The sequence below is a fragment of the Eufriesea mexicana genome, unplaced genomic scaffold (genome assembly GCF_001483705.2).
Source record: "Eufriesea mexicana isolate 0111107269 unplaced genomic scaffold, ASM148370v2 scaffold577, whole genome shotgun sequence".
In the NCBI taxonomy this organism is placed as follows: Eukaryota; Metazoa; Arthropoda; class Insecta; order Hymenoptera; family Apidae; genus Eufriesea; species Eufriesea mexicana.
Window position 1 is genome coordinate 169,178 of NW_016908721.1, and position 12,592 is coordinate 181,769.

At 29.5% G+C, this 12,592-nt stretch overlaps 1 protein-coding gene across 1 annotated transcript in view; it reads right to left on the reverse strand.

Annotated features, from left to right (window-relative positions):
• The window catches only part of LOC108545800 (succinate dehydrogenase [ubiquinone] flavoprotein subunit, mitochondrial), an 18,587-nt gene extending 7,598 nt beyond the window's left edge, over positions 1-10,989 (reverse strand). Inside the window, exons 1-9 of the mRNA XM_017897583.1 lie at positions 10,954-10,989; positions 10,776-10,880; positions 10,593-10,674; positions 9,819-10,046; positions 8,595-8,881; positions 7,138-7,276; positions 6,888-7,056; positions 5,133-5,328; positions 4,851-5,048 (exon numbers count right to left, since the gene is read on the reverse strand). Coding sequence (XP_017753072.1) covers positions 4,851-5,048; positions 5,133-5,328; positions 6,888-7,056; positions 7,138-7,276; positions 8,595-8,881; positions 9,819-10,046; positions 10,593-10,674; positions 10,776-10,880; positions 10,954-10,989 — 1,440 coding nt within the window. The remainder of the gene's footprint in view (positions 1-4,850; positions 5,049-5,132; positions 5,329-6,887; positions 7,057-7,137; positions 7,277-8,594; positions 8,882-9,818; positions 10,047-10,592; positions 10,675-10,775; positions 10,881-10,953) is intronic.
• Between the last annotated feature and the right edge of the window lie 1,603 nt (positions 10,990-12,592).

Sequence of the window (12,592 nt, forward strand, 5' to 3'; positions counted from 1 at the left end):
ATTATACATTTTTTTATAAAGCTTATTATAAATTTAAAAATAAAAATTTCTACGTTTATTATAGTATTATAAAATATAATTATTGGACCAAATTAAAAATTCGAGTAATTTTTTATATCAATATTCTTAATAATTTTCAACATTCTTATAATATTCTCAATATTCTTAATAATTTGAATTTTTTTTTTAAATTAAATTTTAATTCCAGGGACTAGTATTTATTGTCTAATAATGTTTAAAAAGATTCATTATTCCTATTATGTAATAGATGAAAAGTGAAGGAAAAATTGAAGTTAAACGTAGAATTAATGCTATTGCAGTATGTCCAAATAGACCAGGAAACAGACATTTAAGGAGTTGAGATTGTTAATTAAATTACGTAAATTTATCTTCTTTCTTTTGCTTATTTTCTTTGGAACATTGAATTATTGCAACGATAGTTAGTGACATTTTAAATCCTCATCTTTGAAAATAATTAATTATTGTAGTTATACGTGTAGCAACAACCAGAGATACACTGTTATGAGAATTAGAAACAGAGAATATGACCTCCATTTTGCACACATTAGCGAATATTGTTTCTAAGAACTCATGCAAGATGGACAGTTTCTAACAAGTTTCGCATGATTATCACATTACAGAGAGGTATCTCTGAAGTTGTAGAAAAATTTGTAAGACCTCGTCATCTGAGAGCTTTTATATTTTCAATTGGATAATAATGCAATTTTCCAAAATCAAAATTTCACAATATTGTAAAAAGAAAAATCTAAAGAAGAATTTAGATTAGATATTATTAGATTAAATTTCGTAGAAACAATAAATTAATAAACAGTAAGTCAAAAATAATTTTCATTCAAAATTTGAAATACTTCAAATAATATTATATACACAAATTATTTAATTCTCAGATATTTTTTTTAGAAATAATTGATAAATTAATTGAAGCAATTAATACACAAAGAACACAGAATTTGAATAAATAATTTCATTCTATTATAAAATTCAAATATTATCATTGATTTTTCAAGTCTGAATATCAACATTTATTTTGATATTTTATGTAATTAATAAATAAGAAATTACTGTACAAAGAATCTCTTTTTATCTTTTATAAATATTCTTCTAAATTTAAAGAAAAGGATTTATTCAATTAAAGCAATTAATGCACAAAGAAAACAGAATTTAAATAAATAATTTCATTCTATTTTTAAACTCAAATATTATTATTAATCTTTCAAGTCTAAATATCAACATTTATTTTGATATTTTATTTAATTAATAAATAAAAAATTACTGTACAAAGAATCTCTTTCTATCTTCTATAAATATTTTTCTAAATTTAAAGAGAAGGATTTATTCGTAAATTTTGCAATATACCTTTAAACTCAGTACGTTCATAGATTCAAATTACAATTATCCTTATCTAATTCCTGAATACACAGAAATCAAAACAAATTCGTAGTTAAATATACTCTTACGTTTTCTATACAGGGTGTGTCAATAACTTCAATCAGCACAATTATCTCTATTATCTTTCAAGATACGAAAAGATTTGATTAAAATTTTTATACAAAAATTACTTAATAGACGACTATAATAAGTCAATAACAATTTATCATTGCTGCAAGGTTTCCACATACTTCAAGATTACACTTATTAATTATCTTGTAACGTACGAGTCGTTATTCTTTTTCAGCAAATGTTCTGAGATTTCAGAGATAAGAAAATATATCGTGTCGCTTAGAAAACGAATTTAAAAGGAGATAAAGTCATATTGAAACTAAAAATATTAAAAATATTAAAAATATTAAAAATTAAAAATATTAATACATTATGGTCCCTTTACACTACAATTATTATGAATAAACTTTCCATGTGTATCTCTAAAAATAAAATAATTAAAGTGACAGAAGTTGAAGCTAAAAATATTGAAAATATTAAAAAATAAAAATATTATTAATACATTATGGTCCCTTTACACTACAATTATTATGGATAATTTTTTTATGTATATCTCTAAAAATAAAATAATTAAAATGACAGAAATTATCGATGCACCTTGTATATAACAACAGTCAACATGTCAACACAACGATCATGATAACGAAAACAGAGTGAAACTTCCTATAGCCAAGACTAAGAAACCTCCGAAGCTTGGCGCGTGACATGTCCGATTTAAATCTTGCAAAAAGTACCTCAGGGTCGACGCGAAATAACAGAGATTGCATTATCGATTCGGAAGATCGCGTTTCCACTCGTGCCTCTTGTTACAGGAAGCATTTGACAGAAACATGTGAGTCGTTTTATGGTAAAATCGTGTTTGCACAGTGCGAGATATTGAATATTCGATAGAGATAACCACGGGATATTTGATCAAGATAGATATGTAAATCTAGAGAAGAATACTGAAATTTGGGTATGTATTTCTTTTAATATTTTTGTATGATGTATGATAAGTATGAATATTATTATATGCAAAGTTGAATTTGGTCAATTACGTAAGTGCAAGTATAGTAAATACAAAATTCCATAAAATTCAGGAATTTTTTAAAAATTAATTTTCAACGCGTTTTTAATTATGTGATTTAATTAATAGTTAATTAAATTAATTAAACTACGAACTTATTAAAATTGCTTCCTTTCAATGGAAATAGGCACAAACTAAGTTCAATTTAAATATAAATTGGTTGTAATCTGTTTTTAGTGTAGAATGTGTTTCAATTATTTGAAAAAATAACAAACACCTTTTAATCTGTGATTACCTTCTATTATTAACTTGTTTTGTATTTGAGATATCTGAATTCTTTTAGTTAAACATACTGTTTTGAAAATAGTATTATCTTTAAAGGTAAAAGAAAAGCATGAAAATAAATTGTATTTAATATTGAAATATTATTGAAATATCTTTTAATAATAATGTATAATAATATGTAAATAATATTATTATAATAATATTTAATAAATGATAATAATATATAATAATATGTTAATAATATTATTATAATATTTAATAATAATAATATGTAAATAATATTGAAATACTTTTTCATGCTTCAAGCTTCTATTCTTATATATACCATACAAGTATATAAGTATAAATATATAAATAGTTAGTTAAAAAAATTATTGAAAATACAATAATAATTCTAACAATAAATCGTATTTATTTCAATATCATAATACGTTATGTTATCTGGATAGTTTATTGTACTTCTGTTACTACGATAATCCAGATAACGAGATTACTTAATTTCGATAATTGGTATTTCCATTTAAGTGGCTAATTATAGCAGTGAAAGAGGAATGTCTGGAATTTATCAACAGGAAAGGAATTGTTTTCCAATAAAACAATGCAAAACCCGACGTATTGATAAGGAGCTGAGAAATTGTCGAATCGAACTTTATTCATTGGAGATAATATTGTGAAACTATAATTTATTTTTGCGATACGTCATTAATCACAAGAAACTATATACATAAGATACAACCCTGTGTACAAGCACTCAAACCAAAGCAGTAAAAGTAGTTAAAGGGAAAATGAGGTAAATTTTGAAAATATTTACCTCAATTGGAACTTTAAATTGCAAAGAATCCACCTATTCTATATAATAACAATAGTCTCATGCATTACATGTATATATATATAATAAAATTAAATATTTCTTATCAATATCCATAATCTTTTTTATCATTGCCTCAATTAATCTTCAACTAATTATTTCTTCAATTATATATACTTGACCCATATTATAAATGATTTCACAAGTCAAATTCTGATTTTAGACAGATTTTTAAAAATTTCCTATATAATTCACTATAGATTTTATTTCACTATAGAATTTCAATCTTCAATAAGAAGATTGTACTATTCTATTCTATTTTTCTAGAAATCTTCTAATCAATGTCCACAAATTTTTGTTACATATTTTCATTCAATATCTTGCACGAATACAAAACCCTCATTGATTAATTGTTTCTCTGATAATACCGATTACTTATCACGTTTCACATGTCCTGATGCAATACACAATACACTTGCAAGCAACCTATAGCAAAAGATCATGGAATATTTTTACCAAAGGAGATGTACAAGAATAAATATTCCAAATATAATATAATAAATAATATAATAAATATAGAATATATTCCCATATATATTCCAAAATAATAAATATTCCAGACTTTCCAAAGCACCCAATGTAGGCAACACAGTCACTATCTCATACATACAATACACAACAGTAATACACTTGCAAGCAACCTACAGCAAAAGATCTTGGAATATTTTTACCAAAGATGTACAAGAATAAATATTCCAAATATAATATAATAAATAATATAATAAATATAGAATATATTCCCATATATATTCCAAAATAATAAATATTCCAGATTTTCCAAAGCACCCAATATAGGCAACACAGTCACTATCTCATACATACAATACACAACAGTATTACACTTGCAAGCAACCTACAGCAAAAGATCTTGGAATATTTTTACCAAAGGAGATGTACAAGAATAAATATTCCAAATATAATATAATAAATAATTTAATAAATATAGAATATATTCCTATATATATTCCAAAATAATAAATATTCCAGACTTTCTAAAGTGCCCAATATAGGCAACACAATCTCTATCTCCAAAGAACCATTCCATTTTCCTTTTGCGACCAACGAGGGTCCAAAAAAGCGATATAAAGTATGCCAGCAACAGCGTTGATTTATACGGGATACGCGGAGGAACGCGAATTTGGCTGGGACACTTGATCGAGTATTCAGAGCCACGCGTTGCTGTTCCCAAGACGCGTTGCGAAGCATCGAGACCATAAATCATGTTCTTACGGATGGTAAATCCTCGTGACGTTCGCCAGGCCTGGTCATGCAGTCGATCTGATCGGCGATCGCCTTGCCGAAAACGACCAGCTCCAGAAGGCTGTTGGCACCTAATCGATTGGCGCCATGGACGGACACGCAGGCGGTTTCACCTGCCGCCCAGAGTCCTTCAATCACGCTGTCCTCCTCATTTTCACGTGTCAGAACCTTGTCGACAGAATTACCAACCGGTGATTCATACATTGTGCGTGGTTAGTTCAGCGAAGGGCATGCACTGTTCTTGTAACTCACCTGTGCCTTCCAGTTGGTGGGTATGCCGCCCATGTTGTAGTGCACCGTGGGAATGACAGGTATCGGTTCCTTTTCCACGTCCACGCCGCTGAACACCCAGGATAAATGCGAAATTCCTGGCAGACGGTTGCGTATCGTTTCTACGGGTAGGTGATGCAGTTGAAGGAACACATGATCCTTTCTAGGGCCTACACCTCTGGGTAGAGTAACATAGAATATATAACATGGAATAATATAATAATATAATGGATTTTATAGTGGATATAATGGAATAATGTAATAATATAATGGATTTTATAAAGGATATAATGGAATAATGTAATAATATAATAAATCTGGTAATATGGAAGAATGTAGAGTAATATAGAGTAATAATACGAGCATTGGAGAATATCAGGATGGTATAGTAATTATTTTTGGTATTAAAGGATTTTTATATAATATGGAATAATATGAAACAATGTAGAGTAATATAGAGTAATAATATGAGCATTGGTGAATATCAGGATGCTATTGCAATTATTTTTGGTATTGATAAAAGATTTTTATATAATGGATATAATGGAATAATATAGAGTAATAGTATGAGCATTGGTGAGTGTCAGGATGGTATTGCAATTATTTTTGGTATTAAAGAATTTTTATATAATATGGAATAATATGGAATAATGTAGAGTAATATAGAGTAGTAATATGAGCATTAGTGAATGTCAAGATGGTATAGTAATTGTTTTTGGTATTTATAAAGGATTTCTAGATTTATTTGTGTGACTGTGAATCATCTGAATGTTTTAGAAATAGCTCTTTTGACAGACAACTGATAAGGTTTAAGTTTAAGATTACCTTGTTATGGATTTTTAAGACTTTTATGTTGCCTTCCTTAGAGAATCTTAATAGGAATAAAAAAAAATGTATTTTTTGGGGTTTTAGAAGTTTTAAATATTAATGTTATAAAATGCTAAATGCTATATTCAAAAATCATATGTCTTGTTTTATGATCTTATAGATTACAGTGAGAGACTAAAAAGAAAATAAGTGTGATAGAAGTATCAGTATGGTCAGTATTAGATTGTAATAGTACAATGTCTTTTACTTATTAATAGAAAATGGAAATATTATGATAGTGAGTTATGACTTCCACTTTCAAACAGAATCCTAGATATCATCATAGGATTTATCATTAGACTTGTATAAAATTCATCTGATGTAATTCCTATAAAGAGTGTTACAATTTTCTATCAAAGAAACTTAGGGTTATCTCGGAGATTAGAAGTTTATTGCAGACTCCGAGACAAGCTTATGTTGTAACGAAATTTTTCCATCTGTTTCGTTCATCTACGACCTCTCGCAAACATACGAATTATCTGGAACAATAATCTAGAGATTCCCATACCTTCGACAAATTTCCCATACCAATCCTTCGTGACAAAATTTCTTTACTTTCAGATTTCTATCGTAAACTCTGTATCAACACTTTCGCGACCAATTACCTGCTACTATTTCTTCACAAACTAAACCTGACAGTCTATTAGGTCCTTTCACGAGTTAAACAGCATTCTTTTACCCGTTTTACCAAGGCGTCAGAAGAAATTTTTTCTAAATTTCAATAAACAGGAGAAAAGCTACGGGGAGATACGTATAACGAAGTCGAGTGGAATAACTATATGTGCACCTAACGCACATGGTACGACTACACTCTATAGTCGCGAAAGCGTTGAGAACCAGTCGACGGAATTTCCTCTGGCAGAGCTTCACCTTCCTTCGAATATTTCCATTGTTATTGCTCTCGAGACGATGTCACGGGATGCGAGATCCTTTGCATTTGGCGCGTATCGTTCCATAAAGAACTCTCCTTCAGAATTCAGCAGCTTACCTCCCTCGCCCCTGCTGCCCTCTGTTATCAAGATGCCGCTGCCGTATATCCCTAGCGGAAAAATCAACTGGTTAAACACGGAAAGCATTTGCACTCGCCGGTTCTCTTTTTCCTTTTCTGCCACGCGAATACCGGTTGGATGAAACTGGATGAACTCCATATCTTGAAGGGGCAATCCAGCTCTGGAAGCGATCGCCATGCCATCTCCGGTGCATGCGTGAGCCGCTGTACAGGATAGGTAACATCTTCCTGCTCCTCCCGTGGCTAATACCTAGAAAAGAGTGTCAGCTTGTTTATCCGTTCGATATTTAATGCTTATGTTTAACGTCGGTCGCGAGTTTCACGGGGTAACGTATAGTAATTCGATGCTAAGGGATAATGTGTCTGGAATTTTTCGAACGTGAAAACACGATGGAATGTCGGTGAACGTGGTGTGCAAGTAATTGTATATTTAGTAGCCTGTTGGAAGGTTAATGGGAGGAGGTAGGATTGTTTGAAGTACTTTTTCCTCCTTTCTTCTTTCCTGTTTTCTTAGAGGACCTTGGGCCCAATGAGATTACCAAGGTATTAATAGACACTAAGAATGATTAAAAATTGGGAATATTGTTGAAGATGGGTATTTGTTTAGTATAGCATGATATTGGCGAATATCACTTGGATTTTTAACATTTATGCTTGCAATATATTTTATTTATATTTTAGATACTGGTAAAAATTTACTTTAGGGACTTTGCACTAAATTAGTTTTTCTCTTTTCTATTAATACTTGTGTATAAATATTTGATTAAAAGCATGTTGTTTGAAAGAGTAATTGAAGATGCTTTTAAGTATCACTACCAGTGATCATAAAATGGCTGCTATAATGGCCATTATGAATGGGACATTAAGCAGACCTTGCATTGTTCTCTGGTTACTTGCACCCATTTAATTAATGATAGTAATTACTTATCTAGATGTTAAGTATTTTATACTTTGCGTCCATTATTAAAGAACGACGTAAAAGAAGTTAATACAAATTAATGAAAAATAATTAATATACGAATATATGGATTATTAAATTTTGCAAGGAGAGAAATATAATAGTAATATATTTTTAATACAGACCAATAATGTAAATTATTACTTATTATTACTTATCCTGATGTTAAGTATTTTATATTTTATATTTATATTTATTTTATATTTAGCAATATATTTTTAATACAGACCAATAATGTAAATTATTGTGAAAAAAGGAAGTTACAGAAGGTAGAAAAATAATTTACCTAAATTCTAATAATATTTATGAACAATAACTAGCAAAAAGACGTATAAACAAATAGGACATTCTGATTTCATGTAAACGGGCTCTAAAATAAACCGATACCGTAAGATGTTATTAACTGGAATAAAAGTTCCTCAAAAGAAAAAATTCTACATGGATACCAATTTGCTTGAAAATTAAAAAACCCGATACAACGTACTTTACCATATCGGTGAGGCAATAAATTGCCCTGCTCTCTCTGTTTTCTTACCAAGATTAGAGCCACCACGCTATATACCGTTATGCAACGAATATTTTATTCCAGTAATCAAAGGTCAACGTTTACCGTATGGTGGGCCCTGAAGCGATGCAAAAGTCCGGTTTCTAGTTCCCATGCTAAGACGCCCTTGCAGCATCGCCCGACCATAAGAAGATCAAGGGCAAAGTACTCCACGTAATAATGCACGTCGTAACGGAGGCTCTGCCCGTATAAAGTGTGCAGTATTGCGTGACCAGTTCTATCCGCGACCGCGCAAGTTCTGTGAGCTTGACCGCCTTTTCCAAACTTCAACGACTGACCACCAAATGCCCGTTGGTAGATCTTTCCATCGTCCGTGCGGCTGAAAGGACAACCTGAAATAAGAAAATTCTGATCACTTTCATTTAACTCCTGCAACACGGCCTAACCGAAAAGTCCCTGAGCTCTGTTTGCTTTGCATCAGGCAAGTAAAATGTTTCACGATCCCTAAATTTATTTGAGATCATATGATTTTCATATATTTTCGTAATTTTATTTAATTTTTCCATTTACTGTATGAAATCACAGGTGATATTAGACGTGGATTGTAATTCAGATTTTGGAAGGCAAATTTGAAGACTACAGATTAAAACATGATAAATTTTATTGATCTTCTGATATGTCATTTAGTGTTTTAGCACGAAATTGAATTAATACGTAATAGTAATATACTAATTGTGATATAGTATAGTATACTACTATAGTATACTATAGTAATAGTAATAGTAAATTACTATATATTATAGTAATGGTATAGCAGTAATATAGTAGTACAGTATAGTAATAGTAAATTACTATATAGTATAATAATATAATATAGTATAGTATGGTGTAGTATAGTACTAATATACTAATAATAGAGTATTGATGTAATATACTAATTCTAGTATAGTATAGAATTGTGCTACAGTATAAATTACTATTACTATAGTAGTATAGTACAGTAATATTAAATTGCTACATAGTATAGTAATATAGTATAGAATAGTGTAGTATAGTGTAGTACTATTATACTAATAATAGAGTATTGATCTAAATTTATTTTGCTAAATTAATTATATAATGGTTATATGTCTTTAGTGACTGCAAAAGGTTTGCAACCAGTAATTTTGACTGATATATTGATTTATAGAATTGTTAATTAAAATATTAAATATTTATGTGTCAAATTTGTTGAAGAAAATTTGAAATATGATTCTATGCTATTAAATTCTTTTCTTTTGTTTATTTTATTTCATCGAGGAAATTGAGTTTGGTGTTTTAAAAAATTACCATAGTTTTCAAGTTCGTAGACAGCACGTGGTGCTTCTCTCGTTAGAAAGTGTATTGCATCCTGATCTCCTAGCCAATCGGACCCTTTAACGGTATCGTACATATGGTAAAGCCAATTATCGTCCTTGTCGTTATCGATTGCAGCATTTATTCCACCTTGAGCAGCCACGGTGTGAGATCGAGTCGGAAATAATTTTGTAACCACTGCCACACGGTATCCCTTACTTCCTGTTGAACACAAACCATAAAAATAAAACTGTTCGAAATTAATATAACAAATTTATTACAATTAGATGACACGATATGAACAAAAATAATTAATATAAAAGACTTCTTAGGTTTGAAATAAAAATTGAAAAGACAATTAAAATGCAATAATTACCAGGAAATATAATATCAAATATTAAATATTAATATTATAAAATATTATAATTAATATAAAAGACTTTTTAGATTCGAAATAAAAATAGAAAAGATAATTAAAATACAATAATTATCAGGAAATATATTATTAAATATTAATATTATATTATACTAATAATAATATTAATTAATTAGTATAATAATATATAATATTAGTAATTATATAGTAATTAATACAATTATATAATATTAGCAATTTTAATGTTAGTATAATATTAATATAAAATATTAAATATTAAAATTATCAGGAGATAAATATACAACTGTGAAAGTGATTCCAAATTTTTGTTTGCAAGTATATTATCGCAATTTAATTCAGAAGTTACTAAATATATTCGCAATAGAAGTTACCTAAGCCAAATGCTGCCCTCAATCCAGCACCACCTGCGCCTACGACAACCACGTCATAACAATGATCTATCATGGGATAACTCTGCAAGCAATATTCGAGACGTTAAAACTGCAGTTATTTCCAAAAATAAATAATTACAGAAACACTCTACGATAACAATTTCGATCAAAAAATATCTTTACGTTACTGCCTTCGGTGCCACATTTAGCCTTTTCTCCTGGACTGACGTTCACGTGAAAACGTCGATTGCACTTCCTGTTCAAGCCTTGATATCGCGAAGCAAATCGCTGGAAAAAGAAAGATCCAAATATAAAAATCAATCCATCTCGAAGAACACTTTTCCAAATAATTATTACTTACTAAAAATCGTGACAATTGGTACGTGGATCGTAACATTATTTCTTGAAGTTCGTGGTACAGCATGAAGTACAATTACACGTGAACCTCTCTAATCGGTTGCTCGTCATTTGATAAAATAATAAGTAAAATAATCGATCTCGACTGTTTTCAGGATACAAGTGTCATCGCAAAAGCGTACAGTACACGTTGCATTTTGTACAAGCATAACTTTATTGCACTTGCAAAAATACAGTTCAAAACATAGACAATTTGTTGTTATATTAGGATAATATACATTCATTAGTTCGGCTTGCATTTCTCTGCTGATCGATTAATAATTTCATTTCGTTTCATTTCCTTCTTCTAGATAGTCTCTTTGGAAATCTTTGGACACCAGAGAGTGGAACGGTAACGACGAATCGTTGTCACTAGGATATTGACACCTTCTTGACAAACCTGTGGCAACTGTGTTCCTTATTTTTACAATTTTTTCTTATTTTTTCTTTTTTTTTTTTTAAGAAAAATCTGTTGTTATTAGAGACTTATAAAAAAGGTCGTTTAATCGTTTAATTTATTAATATTAATAAATTTAATATCGTGCGTCTCGCTACTCACCCGTAATTTGTTTAATTTTTAGTAATCGATTAATCGCTGTCATATGAACGCGAAATTGTACCAGCAATTCACCTATATCTAATAAATACTCTTAAACTTACGCTACAATTCCTTTGTTACGTACACACATGTAAAGATACCGTGATTCGATTAAACGTGTGATATTTACGTTTCTTTTGGTTCGTTGTGCTCGTTCGTATATAAAAATCTTGTAAAAAAGGTTATTTCGGTAAACAGAAAGAAAGAGAAGACGGATTTTAATACGTGTGTCGTTCATTCATGGATAGAAGGTATGAATGAATAAAGAGGGAAATAAAGAGAGAGAGATAGGGGGATGGAATATCAACGATGAACGAAGTAACCGGGAACGCTATACTATAAAGTTATCGTGTCCGTCCATTGCAGTTGAACAAAAAGCAAACGTAAAGCTTCCTTTCGATAAGTGAGCTTATCAAATTAATGGAATTTTTCGTTAAATGCATCCGTCCATTTTTTTGTGCAAAGTGATATTTCGTTGACACACACATGACTGATTGTTCATAATTATTCGCATAATCTTGGTATTCGTATTATTAAGAGGAAAATAATTATATTTACTTAGGATTTCTTAAAAAATTAATGTTAATTCTGTAAACAATTCTGTTAATTCCTATTACTACAAATTTTGATATGTGTTTGTTACATAGTGAAATTTATTCACAGTGTAACTTATTCCATTATCATTAAAATAGAATTTATCTACATGTTTAGGTACATATTGTTTGTCTAATGTTTAAAGTAACATTTGTGTAAAAATATTGCACTTGACATGTCACTAGTTTTGCTTGAAAAATATTTAAATTGGATTAGCAATTATAGCTAATTCCTTTAACTTTTAGAGATATTATCTTTTGTTATCTTGTTATCTGAAATATTATTGAGTGACTTTGTATGGAAAATGTTGTCTAATAATTGTCTAACAAAAGATAATATCTCTAAAAGTTAAAGGGATCAGCAATAATAACCAATCCAATTTAATAATAATTACATTTACTTAGAATTTCTT